Source organism: Manis pentadactyla, chromosome 7, assembly GCF_030020395.1.
Source record: "Manis pentadactyla isolate mManPen7 chromosome 7, mManPen7.hap1, whole genome shotgun sequence".
Classification (NCBI taxonomy): Eukaryota; Metazoa; Chordata; class Mammalia; order Pholidota; family Manidae; genus Manis; species Manis pentadactyla.
The window spans coordinates 84,432,514-84,446,413 of NC_080025.1; the positions used below are offsets into that span (position 1 = coordinate 84,432,514).

The 13,900-nt window shown below is 36.4% G+C and overlaps 1 protein-coding gene across 5 annotated transcripts in view; it reads right to left on the minus strand.

Annotated features, from left to right (window-relative positions):
- Nucleotides 1–4,824: 4,824 nt before the first annotated feature.
- The window catches only part of THSD7A (thrombospondin type 1 domain containing 7A), an 809,828-nt gene continuing 800,752 nt past the window's right edge, over nucleotides 4,825–13,900 (minus strand). For 4 of the 5 annotated variants that reach the window (XM_057504555.1, XM_057504554.1, XM_036894464.2 and 1 more), the window contains 3 exons: nucleotides 13,552–13,762; nucleotides 10,907–10,994; nucleotides 4,825–10,194 (listed from right to left, as the gene is read on the minus strand). In XM_057504555.1, coding sequence (XP_057360538.1) covers nucleotides 10,110–10,194; nucleotides 10,907–10,994; nucleotides 13,552–13,762 — 384 coding nt within the window. In that variant the 3' untranslated portion in view covers nucleotides 4,825–10,109. The remainder of the gene's footprint in view (nucleotides 10,195–10,906; nucleotides 10,995–13,551; nucleotides 13,763–13,900) is intronic. The other variant, XR_008998498.1, reaches the window with a different exon arrangement.

Below are 13,900 nucleotides of genomic sequence, written 5' to 3' on the forward strand. Positions count from 1 at the left end.
AGACATTTTAATTTTATTTTCCTGTGGATTCTTACAGATGGACATTAGAATGAGCATGAACCTACAGAAATTAATTTTCTTGTGATTTAAAATTTTTTCTTTTATGCTAATATCAGATCAAAATCTTGCCCACTGCGGCTCCTTCTACAGGCAGGATATTTTCTTCCTGAATCATTTTTATAAATCATTTTCCCCATTGATTAGCAAGGTAGTGTTATCAGAGGAAATGACTTGTAGCCCTTTGGTGCAAATAGTAAAAAGTGACAAACATTAAAAAAATCCCCATCCCCTCATCCCCTCAAAGACGAATACTCTAAATGAGTGAAACTTTTATAAAGATAAATTGTGAAAGGGTACAGTTCTACGTCAGCTTTCAGAGCAGCAGGTGGAGGGTCCCTGGGGATGTGGTTTGATGGGGTTTTCACTAAAGCACCGTGTTTATGACGACAGGGACACAGACCTATGCCTCCCCTTCCCATGTTCACTGTCTCCCCCATATTTTTTTCTACACTTAACAGCTGGCTCTGATTTTTAAATTCTTTTGTATACTACCAGAAATGGATTTAAATTGTCTATTAATGTATTTACCTGATTGTTGAATGTCCCTTCTATTGTTCCAAGTGATTTATGGGGATTGGGGAAGCACTTTGAATTGTAACTTTTTTCTGTTCTATTTCAGCTTTAAAGCAAATACTATGTCATTTGACTATTAATAATGCCCTAGAAGAAATTAATGTAGTTTAAGACTGAATAGCGTAGTCAGCTCCTTTTGTATCCTGAAACAAAGGCTTTTTAGAAATTTGTAATAGCCTCTTTTTTAATCAGCCTCCCTTCCTCATGTTCCAGTTGTAGGGGCCAAAGTCAGGCCACCCCAAGATGTGCCACTTCGGCATGTGGGTTAAGTCTGAGCTGAGAAGAATCCAGGCCTGAAAGACTTAGAAACTTTGGCCTCCCCCTGCCCAGCCACTGCATAAAAAGGATTTGCATGGAGGAACTGCTCCAAGAAGAGAGCTGTGGCCACAGGTAAATACACTGTAATATGAGCAAGGTGTGGTGGACGGGGAGGGATGGGACCAAATCTGTTAAAATTCTTCTCTCTGTCCCACTGTTGCTGTGTGGCCCAGCAAACACTTGTTTACCAAGCATTCACTCTTTCAGATGCCTGTGAATTGCTTTCCTTTCCTGTCCCTTTGCCTGCGTTCAGGGTGACATACACCTCAATGGTCCGTGATGGCCTTTGGAATCTCATGTCTATAGATTCCCCATATGTTCATAATTCAACTTTTGATATTTTTTCCTCTGTTAATCTGTTTCACATCAATTTGATTCTTAGACTGACTAGAATCTTGGAAGACAGAGGAAAATTCCTTCTTCCTAACATAGTATTCCCAGCTCCCTGCTATACTCCCACTGGGATTTCCCATGTAATGAAATTAAAATTGAGAGAAAGCTGTCAGAATTCTCTCCTTTACAGACTCCATTCTCAGTATAGTTTCCCAGCCTCCCAAGCCTGCATCTTCCTGGCATACCCTTGGCTAGCACTCCTCTCTGATGCCACACTCAGCCACTACTGTTAATATTTCTTCAACTACTCTGTTGCTGTTCTGTCCATGTCACAACATTGTTCCTTCTGAGGAGTTTAGGTGAACATGCTTCTGGCATGTGAAATGAACATAAAATGTATTCATGATGTAACATAAAATGTATTATTGATGACTGTAAGCTTTGGAAGAATCAGCTGGTCTCTTAACCCTAGTGGCCCTTTTGTAATTGATGTGCTAACCTTAACCACCCTTTATCCATAAACCTTGCAGTTCACTAATTCTTTTGTTCATTTATTTATCCAGGAAGAATTCATTATTCTTACTATGTGTTGCTTCATTCCAGGCAAGGAACACAACAGATAGACACCTGGCCTCGCCCATGTGAGAGTAAAAAAAAAAAAAACCAAGACCAAAAAGATATATAATATCAGGTACCACTTAAAAAAAGCAAAAAGGCAGGAGGCTAGAGAAAGACAGGGGTGTTCAAAGAAGGCTTCTCAGAGAAGGTGGCATTTAAGCAGAGACCTGCTGTGAAGTGAGGGAGCAGCAGGGACTGTGGTGACGGGAAGAGTGTTCCAGGCAGAGGTAATAGTAAAGGCAGAGCTCTGAGGAAACGGGGTGATTTTAATAGAAGATGGAAATCCAGCTTCAGCACCTCCATGTGACCCTGCCTGGAGGTTAGCATGAGGTGGGGTGAGCACGGTCAGGAAATAGCAGAAAGTTGGGGGCAGTGAGGGGGCAGGGGCCATTGGAAAAGCATCTCTGCCTGGAATAATAAAATAGATTGCAGAGAAATAAAATCCAGAAAGCTTTTCTTTACTGAAAAGTTAAATTTTGTTGATGGTCTAAAATTAACAACCACTTGATATCAGAATTGCCATGTAAAAATTGTATGTAATAGAGGGCAAAATCTAAATAGCCAATACATGTATGAAGAGATGAAAAGTTGCTCAAATTTGCTAGTGGTCAAGGAAATGAAAACAATAAGAGGGACTGATGATTTATTTTATCCTGGATTAGGAGTTTTCCATAACTTAAATTGTGACCAAGAAGCTATGGGATTTGTCTTAGGTGTTTTTCTGGAGGAGGGAACTGGGTGGTGGTGGTGTGTGTGTGTGTGGGGGGTGTGTGTGCAAACATTTCATTGTGTTTGAAAACAGTAATAGAAAAAAAAAGCTGTTTTCTAATTGTCACTACTATATTCAGCCCATTTTGGGCAGAGGACCTGAACAGACATTTCTCCAAAGAAGAAATTCAGATGGCCAACAGGCACATGAAAAGATTCTCCACATCGCTAATCATCAGGGAAATGTAAATCAAAACCACAGTGAGATATTACCTCACACCAGTTAGGATGGCCACTGTCCAAAAGACAGGAAACAACAAATGCTGGTGAGGAAGCAGAGAAAGGGGAACCCTCTTGTCTGTTGGTGGGAATATAAATTGGTGCAACCTTTGTGGAAAGCAATATGGAGGTTCCTCAAAAAACGGAAAATAGAAATATCATTTGACTCTGTAATTCGAGTCCTAGGAATTTTCCCAAAGAAAACAAGATCCCTGATTTGACAAGACATATGCACCCCCATGTTTATAGCTTCAGTATTTGCAATAGCCAAGATAGGGATGCAACGTCAGTGTCCATCAGTAGATGAATACAGAAGTTGTGCTACATATGCACAATGGAGTATTATTCAGCCATAAAAAGAAAACAAACCCTACCATTTGTAAAAACACAGAAGGAGCTAGAGGGTATTATGTTCAGTGAAATAAGCCAGGCAGATGGAGAAAGACAAATACCAAATGATTTCACTTATTTGTAGAGTATAAAAACAAAGCAAAACAGAAGGAACAAAATAGCAGTTGACTCATAGACACTGAAAAGGGATTAGTGGTTAACAAGGGGGAGAGGTTGCAGGGAGGAAGGGGATTAAGGGGCGCAATAATTCACAATCACAATATAGGTTGGTCATGGGGACGGTAGTACAGCAAGGAGAATACAGTTCATGATTCTGTAACATCTTACTATGTTGATGGAGAGTGACTGCACTGGAGGGGGTGAGGACTTGATAATATGGGTAAATGCTGAGCCACGATGTTGTGTATTTGAAACCAACATAAGATTGTGTATCAATGATACTTTAATTAAAAAAAAATTCAGCCCATTTTTCTCATTCCCTTTTTCTCCTTCTTTCCCCATCATGTTTTATAAGATCACATGAAGGAGAAAAATATGGCAGGTCACACATCGGATTGCTAACGGGAGCTTCCTTGGCAGGGAGATGCTGTGGAGGAAGGTATAAAGGTCCCCCTGGAAGTCATCTTGAAAAAAAGAAAAGAAAAAACTGCAACGTCAAAAGCCTGACCGTGTTTGACCATTTTTAGATGTAGCTGCTACCTTTTGAAAGCAACTGACACCGACGAGAACTCCAAATTGAAGTGTATTGGTTCTTCTTTGGCCTATGTTCAGAGTTTAATGAAAGGGATCACTAGACTCAGGAAGGAAATAGAGACTGTAGACAAGTTACATTCATATTTGTGTTGGCAGGACGTAAATTGGACTTGCAAAATAAAAACTGAAGTTAGTAATTTGACTATGAATGCTCAGGGATATATACAAAGAAATATCTAGGTGATATATATTAAAAATAGACTCAGTTGTAATGAAAAATACAGAAAATAAAGAGACTGTAAATCGCCATTTTTTCATCAAGTATTTGAGGCCAGCTGCATACTTTGAGTGGTTCATATATTTAAAGAGTTTCCTGCTTACTTATACTTCAGCGAACAGCTATTTCAGAAAATGTTTTTATGGCAAGCTACCTTGGCAGTAATTTATCTAATTTGTGCATCCTTTCCTACATTTGTAAATGTGGGAATTTTAATTTGGGGAATTGAGAGAATCTCAGTTTGTTAGTGTGTGAGCTCCGGCCTTGTTTTCTTAGGTCTGGTCTTTCATTGGTGAAGGGCGGGGAGAGGTTTGGCTTCTGAGAAGTGGCTGGGCAGGCAGAGCTGACCCCACCCTGGAGCGTCTCACCAGCTGGTGCTCCCTTTCAATTAACTGGAAACCAAGAGGCCCTTAGTCCATAATGATTAACCTGGTGGCCTCAGCATATTTTTACAGTAAAAGTTTGCATCTCTTGAATTTTCTAAGTTGGAGTTGTGAAAAAAAGACACAGGAACAGGCAATACGGTAGTAAAAGGATTTGGATATTTGCTGAAAAAAAATTTGTGACCCACATTTGAGCAGCAAATGATGCAAATTAAAACAGATACACATGTATATAATGAAAATGATTTCCATGTTTATGTTTGTCAGCAACATAGTTATTTACAAATAACCCATATGAAAATGTAAAAAAAGCATATTACATCTTCACATGCCATCTGTATTAACTGGATAAAGCTTAGTGACATTATTTGCAAATCTGTGATTAATTGTACATAGACATTTTGTGCGTTAAAAAAGAAATGTACATGATTTAAAATAAATTACACAATTTACGAAGTAATTTAACAAAAACTTCTTAGACAGCTGCCTCCTTATTTAAACAAAATAAATATTCAGGTAGTTAAATTAACCAAAAAACACATGTAGGGGATTATAATTTATAGAAAGACACTGCAAATTTAATAAAGTTATATTTTATGACAGTTACTGATCTCTTCAAATATGTGCTAGAAATAGGCAGGAAAAAGTACCAGAAAGGGCATCTTGATGTTTACTTTAAAAAAATAAACACAAATAGATTCCTGAAAAATAGTTGGCAAAGTTCACTGAGGGGTTAGAATAGGTGATCTAGAAACTATTGCTTTAAAAACAAAAAAGAAGACCATCTACAAAACACAATGATAAGACTGATATCTAGAGATTTTTGATAGCTGAAAACATAACTCCACAAACTAAAAGCCTTCATATACTGCCCATTTTAAGATCTGGCTTGATAGGAACACAAAACATAAAACTACAAAATTAACTCTAACCATTAAACATTTGTTTTACTCTTTTAATAAAGTAGACGTAACCATTTTTCAGTGACCCTGCTAGGTACAGAATTACCACATCATACTGTGAAACTTCCTTTTCATAAAGAATAAGGTTTGCTAGGCCAAAACACCAGTTTCATTCACCTGAAATCCTGTTCACAGCCACCCAAGCCTCGGAGCCAGGGGACAGGCAGGGGTGTTCATTCTCACACCTACACCAGACCCAGGGGAGCCGGCTCTCTGACGAGTTTCCTCCCAGACTGGGTCATGGACTGCTCTACTGTAAACATCCTCAGTGGGGAAATAGAACAATATTCCCTTTGAATTTGGGACTATTTTTACAAACAGTGAGTCCCAGATCACTAGGGAAGCATGATTCTTGCAAATCTTTTTTGACCCCAAATCAGCCTAAGAATGGGCTCTCCTTTCTATAAGCATGGAAAGGCACAGGCTTCCCTCACTGTCTGGTAGGGTGGGACATGAACAAAAAGGCATGATGGAGGTGGCGGGGTACTGGGGTAGCATTAAATCCAGGGTAGGAACTGACATGTTTATAGGAAAAGGTCTTGTTTTGACATGTCTTCCACATCTTTCCTTATCTCTTTCCTGATGTCTTTGATGTGTACATTCTGTTTAAACCAAGATGTTCACCGTCTGGGTGACACTTTGACTCCAATAGGAAGGAAATTCACCTCTTTACTTCTTATTAAGAATTTGAGCATGTTTAGGAGAAGGTGGTTTTAAAGGAAGTAGACAAGATAGGTTGTTGATGAGAGCAAAGTAGGGAAAGACCAGACAGAGCAACTCATCACAATGGAGCAAGGATATGGGGCATTTGAGGGGGTCTAAAGAAAAAACAAAAACACTGTGAGAGGTGTTACTTGCTTCCTGTACAAAGTTTTATGTAAGTGGCTTTTTCTTGAAATGTCCAGGGACTTTGGAATGCTCTGATTAAGCCACAGTGCCACTGCCACCTATCTGAGGATTGAGGAGGGATACAGTAGCAAAACTCTAACAGCATGGCCTGAGACATGGGCATTACATAAGGATTGAAAAACAAATCCAGAGGAAAGGATGATTTGTTTAGGTGTTATTTTTACTTGTTAAACATTTTTTCCTTCTTTTGAATGTCTTAGGTACACATGTATACAAAAGCCATTATTAGCTTTTTACAGCACCTGGCAGAATATCTTACATGTGATAATTCAGTAAATATTTGTCTTTGTAATTTGTGCTTTGTTATAAGTAATTAAGGACATGCTTTTTTGCACCCCTTTTCAAATTAGCTTTAAGCTACAATGTAATGACCTCAAAAAAAGCTTTGAAATAAGGATTATGGCCAATATCCTAAAGTACTAATGAATGAGGAAGAGTGGTCAGTTACACCACTTCTTTGTGTTTTATACTGACCAGTCCAATAAAATAGTATAATAGTATGTCAATATTTTCCTTCTTTTTTTAATGAACCAGACCATCATATTTATAGAAGAGTAGTTCTAAATCTTTTTTGGGCTCACAGACTGTTTTGGTAAGGCAAAAGTGTCAATAGACAGCTGTTACTATATTCCCCTCCTGAACTGTTTGAATGAACAAGAGGAATAAGGTTTTAATGAAATTCCAGTAAAGTATTTAACTCATTATTGACTCATGCTAGAAACAAGAATAAGGCTATTTTCATGTTATAAACATGAATACTGGTAACCTTCATTTGTCCAAAGTAACCAGCTTAGCTACATTCCCTTCCTTTTGCCTGTCTAACAAGAGGCCATCCACTGTTTACTTATCCTAACAGTGAACATTCAATGTGTGGGCAAGTGCTAGGTCACACTGAACCTAGTCTCCTGCATATATGTGGTGTTGTAAACTGTAATCAATTTATGAATAAAAAAACCTTGTATCTTCACAACATTTTATAATGTTGATCAATTAATTCATTTAAATCTTACAATATAGGTAGGATAATAGTGATCTGACTTATGAATTAATGACATTTTACATTAGTAGCAACAATATTCTATTCAGTCATTTCAAACTCATTAGGTGTCGCACACATTTCATAAAGCTGTTAGCTGAATTCTTCAAGTAACTGAAACAGATTCTTTATCAACTATTTTGGACAAATAGAGTCCCTTTTATTCAAAGAGATCAATTTGAAGACTATCTGGAGGACCCCTGAGTCTATATATCGACAATCACAGTTTTAGAGTAACAGTATTATTTTTGTCTTCCTCTTCAATAAGACAGTTGAAATGGAATTTGTTTTTATGCTTTTCCTTTTTCAAATCCTTGGTTTAAAGTAAAATCCTCATTTTCCTGAGCACCTGTTTGATTTGAAATTATTTACATTGCCTAATACTGTGAGTATGAAATAAGGAATTAATGCTCACTACATTTAATTCTCCTTGCAATGTGTAGAAATCTATTCATTTTGGGGACCATAACATCCTAACCTGCTCTTTTGTAATACTTGCAAACACTCTAATGAACAGCAGGGGGAGTCCAAACTCTAGAATGAAAGTAAAATACCTTCTTGTCCAAAAACCACTTTCATAAGCAGCACGGCTATGTTTAAGATAAAATAGCTTGTTACACTATTTTTAAAAAACCTGAAAACCTAATGTCCTAGCCTCTCCCAAAGATTGTTGCCGTAAATGTTGCCTGAAAAATGGAATCGGTTTTTAATGGCACCTTTCAAATTTTGTTTTCATATGTAGTAAGTTAGATATAATTTCACTGTGCCTTCCCAGGGCTACCTCTATGAAAAAATATAGCTACTTTCAGTGTAGTGGTAAATTTAATACCTGTTTATCACCTTTGAAATTAATCATTGATTGCAGTCTAATGGTAAGTGAATGAAAACTAAAGACGACCCAATGGACAGTTAGCACTGAAAAAAACTTCTAGACCAGTGGTCTGCAAACCATGACCTGAAATATGGGCTGCTGACTGTTTTTGTAAAGAAAGGTTTACTGGAAAACAGCCATGCTCATTGTTATATGTACTGTGTATTGTCTATGGCTGTGTTCTCACAATGGCAGAATTTAGAATTTGCAACCTAGACCTGGATGGAAATATTTACTATCTAACCTTTTACAGAAAAGGTTTTCCACCCTTGGTCTGGATATTTAATGAAGCCCTGGACAAAATATTTATTCTCCTCTTTCTAAATTTTAGTTTTTGAAATCATATATTTAAAAGACTGCTTCAAATTTTACTAGTGAGAAAGAGAGAGCTATGGATTTTGACATACATTCAATTTGAAACTAGAAAAACAAGTCAGGGAGAAAGTAAAATCAATACGCAATTTTGATTTCTTTAGTTACAGAATCACCAATACATTATTTTCTCAGTCTGCTCAAAATTAAAAAGACAACCAGCTCCTTTTTTTCTTTTCTTTTCTTTTTTTAACAAAGATAAGGAATATAAAAATCTAGTCATAAACAGCCTTCAAAATACAATTAAAAACCAACTGGAGGGATCTATCTTTTGGAGGGCTAATGAGTTCAGGACTTGAACACTAAATTACCGCCATGTTGTCGATTTCACAATGGCTGCAGTGATGAGCAGGAGTGTATACAGCAGATGTAATAGCTAATTCCATCCTGTTGCCATCCAAACTGTCCTTTACTCTCTTCAGGACACAAGAACTTGCAAATGTCTCCAGCCATGGCACAGATGTCTTCATCCCACACTAAAAGAGGCAATTTCTATGGCAATACTGGTTAAGTGCCTATCATGCTGCACTAATATAGTGCAAAATTGTGCCTTCCATATAGCAAAAGAGATGCAGGCAACCAGTTTGAAAATTAGGGAAAGTAGAAATGTATTAACACAAGCAAATTAGTTTTCCAGACAATAACCACTATAAAATACCAAACTTGAGGACTCTTTCTTCTAAGATCCTAGTACCTGTCCAGCATTCGTATTTTGGAGACAGACAGGAATGAAGTGTTACAAAAGAGTCTTTGCCTCTGAAATGCAGGTTAATCAAAGCTACCATCAACCACCAAGATGCTGAATTTATTCAATGGGTTTTCTGCTTAAAGTTTTTCTCTTATTTACCATTAAAATTGCTTATTAACAAGTATATAATCTGACAATAATGTGTGTCATTCAGCTGAGTATGCGTGTTGTTATGCTTGACTATAGTACTGTAGAGATCTTGGTAAGTACTGTAGAGATCTTGGTACTGCAGAGATTCATGCTAAAATGTTACTATGGGTTAACACTGCAGACAGAGGCTTGCGTCAGTCATCCTAACTGGTCAATTCCACAACCATATTTTCGAGATGAAAGTGAATTGTCAGTTGGTAGATTTCAGAAAAGATCACAAAAAACTCTTAGAATGCAGCATGTATTCACCTAAATTTCCTAGAATTCTCAGGGCTTGATGGCTTCTGTGTAAGCGGTACTTTCTTGATATCTCCAATGGTACTGTTAGTTCACTCTTTTCTTTATGATGCTTTTTTAGAATGTTACAATGCATTTTTAATTCACACAGTTTGAATAGCTTTGTGGCCTCTGGGTGTCTACTACAAAGTCAGAAAGCTGAAACTGGTTGTTCCCAGGATAAATTGTATTTTACATGTCTGCATCTCCATCATAGGCTAAGGTTAAAGGTTTCAGTCGGTTGTTTTGCCTTCTTTGGGGTTTCTTTGGCTTTTTGCTATAAAAAAAATGATTAAAATTGGGAATAAATCTTCAATTATAAATTTTGTTGTTTTAAATGAAAAACATTCAAAACATACTGCTAGATTGAAATTGCCTCATTGCCTATGTGGCCTAAATTCAACCATAACATTTCATATTCTGGTACCTTGCATTTCTTAGTTTTATGCTCTGAATTAACTTGAAACAGAACTGTTCAAATGTTTTATTATCCTGTAAGAGATAAATTATTCGAATGGAATTCCTCTAGTACTAACAACAGAAGTAACATTACATTATAATCATTTATATTTGGCCAGAAACCTTTAGAAATAATACATAACTTATAAATAATACATGTTTTAAAAGATAGTTGAATAATCTTAGGTATGATCAAAATATCTTTCTCTAGTAATAATTCAGTATCAAAATCCACCGTTCACCATAAGGATACACAACACTATTCCCTTGTGTAACCAAGGAGAACCTTCTCGAGAAGATGACCTGGAGCAAGTTTGACATCCTCAGAAATTAAACGGCTCAGATTTGTTATCTTTTAGATTATCTAAGACTACAGTCATGTGTACTTCTTCAGATGGACACTACGTAAATGTGGAACACTTACTTGAGACATTAGTTTGTTGTTCTTGTGTTATGGTTATTTGACAGTGATTTTGCTGAAATAGAGAGATTATGCATTCCCCGAGGTTTTGAAATATTTAATCACTCACCAAGCTAGGTAAATCATGGAGACAATAAAGATGAGTAACACAAATGCCCCGGCTGCTACACCGTAAACCCAGGTCTTTAGTCTCCCATCTAAGAAGAATGGATATTAGACATTAATTTACATTTGTCTTGTATGTATATATATATTTATATCTATATATATATATGACAGTTTTAACTATGAACAATGACCAGTCACATATGACCAAGCCCTTTCAAAATTCAGAATGAATTATTGCTTAGGCACAGTTAATGATTAATGCAAAGCTGCTGCTATTATGTTAGATGCTGCTTCATTAAAAATAAATTTACAATGAAAATTGAATGGAAAAATAATAAATAATGTTTTCAATTTGTGCTCAGATTTCAAGGTAATATGTGTGAATTTTGGCTGCTGCTTATCTGAATTTTACTTCAAATCCAATGTATTTGTAATGCTAAATAAACATTTTCTTCTAATTTTCATTCTATTTTGAGAATGGCAATTATAAGAAAAGAAGAAAAATATGGCAATTTCAAAAAAGTCCAACAACTTAGAGTTGATACAGACAGGTATGTAAACATAAACTTTACCATTGTAATATTTTTTTGCCAGATGAATTGAAAGTGAACATACTTAACATGTTTTTTAATTAATATTCTTTTATATAATTTCTGCTATATTTTAAAATTGGTTGGACAATATTATTTGCAAAAATAACCAAGTTTGATTAACATATGAAAGGATCTCTAAGTAACTTTTTCTATTATATGGAATCAAGAGAGGGACTTTTCTGGTCTCATTCTCTTTGAACATCTGTTTTATGTTCTGCATAAAATTCAAATAGAAGATACTATTAATGACTTTGCCTAACTTAATTTGATCCTTACATCCTTACATCAGCATATATTTTCTGTTGCATACATACAATTAAACACATGATATTAATGTTAAAATTATAGATTGAGCAAATTGACCCCAGAGAGACTTTAGTTTATTCAGTATTTTGAGGGCATCAAAAGTGAATCAGGACATGAAATTTTTTCTGCCTAGAGCTGGACCGCTTAGGGGTTCATTTGCTGGAAACCAATTATGTTAATATTCTAAATATCCTTTTTAATTATAAATATTTTTAATATTTGAGCTGGCTGGGTTGAAAAACAAAAGAGCTGTTCCACTGCTGGGTTTCTCTGCTCTGAGAGATCTTCAACAAATATTCTTGGATTTTTCAAAAACTAAAAATAAGGTCTAAAAGCACTTTTTTAAAGAATGTGTATCTTTTTAATACACTAAAATGTTCACTTTAGGGAAGCTATATATTAAATTTAAAATGACAATAATATTTTTTCTTTTTAAAAAACAGTTTTGATGTGAGGAGATCTGCTTAATTCTTGGTCAAGGACAAGATTGCCAATGGCCGTTTGCTGGTCCACTGTCTTGAACACTGAGAGAAGAGTGTCCCATGTTTGTTTGCACAGACAAGTCAGCTTTGCTATTTTCAGCTAAACACCTAGTCAAGGCAGGGATAATGTGGCTAAATGTGAATCACCCAAATACTGAAAGTAGTTAAAAAATACTTAACAATGATTCTCCAATAAGGGAAAGTGTTTTGATGTAATGCATTAAAAATATTGTTGTGCTTCCTATGCAAATCTCTTCCTTTCTCATGTTTCTAATGGAGTTATAGCCTATGCCTGACTTTGCTTGGAGATTTCCTTTGATCATTAACCTATTATCCCTCTTTGTATAAGAAAAAGTGGCATGATCAGGAGACAGAGTCTCAGAGTGGCTGCCCAAGGCCACGAGGCTAGTAGGTGGCACAGCTGGAAGGCAATGCACCCAACATATGGAGATAAAAATGGTAAAAAAAAAAAAAAGAAAAAGTGACATGACCTTTGCTACTAAATAGCCCTTGTAGCACGTTTTTAAGCACCAGCTCATTTCTAGGGGTAAGCATATTGTTGATCCGATTGGAGGGAGAGTGTGCGGAGTAGGGAAAGCATTTTATTGGGCCTTCAAGTTTTTGCCTGTATTGGCTTCAAGTCCATTACTAGACACATTAAGACCTGTCTGCTAAATATGACAAGGATCTGGTGAGTCTCCAAGTTTACATCATCCCATGTAGACAGGAAGACTCTACCCCTGCCCCTGTGTATCTGGTGCTGCTATAGATTCTGAGTATTTGAGAGTCACAAGTCTAAGGGCTGAGAGAAATTGGGCTGGCTACCAAGTGCACTCTGGCACAGTACTGCATTGTTGATGTACCTATTTTAGGTTCAAATTATTATCATTCTGTGTCCAAATGAAAGATTCCTGAATGCCTTTATAGTTTTATTTATTCCAGTTCTGAATGACAATGCTCTCTTTTCCTAATTAATATTTTCATTTGTTCAATGTGAGCATAATTATACTTGTAAACTTAGCACTGAGATTGAAATAACTAATATCAAGGTTAAATTTTTCTCAGGAGAAAGTAATTCATTTCTCTGACCTTTGAGCATGTTTTTCTTAATAATTGTAAAAAATTATCATCTATAGCAGTATCAGAACAAATGAGTATAAATGAAATAATATATAACATATGAAAAATGCTCATTTTTTAATCCTTTGGTGTTGATTAAATACATAAGTAAAGACTTCTATATCAACACTGTCTAGTCACGTCACCTGGCCCAAATGGCTGTAGAAACCAGGTCCTTCCCCGTCCTGCTGGGTTACCGGAGGGCTGGGTTGGGTGTACAGCCCGACTGGTTTTCACATCTCCTCTTTTGTCCTCTACGGTGGGCATCACCACCACGGGGATAAGGGTGCATTGCTCAAGTGTACCATTAGAAGACATGACTTCAGTGTACCCTTCCTCACAACTGCACGTCCTTGCCTGCAGGAGAACAAGATTTCTACACATGCAAGAGATCTTTGAAACCATAACAGACCTGACTCGAGGAGAAGACTTTTAAAGAAGTACTGTTTTGGGAATTCATTGCAAGTAATTTCTATCTCAACTATATAAAAAGAA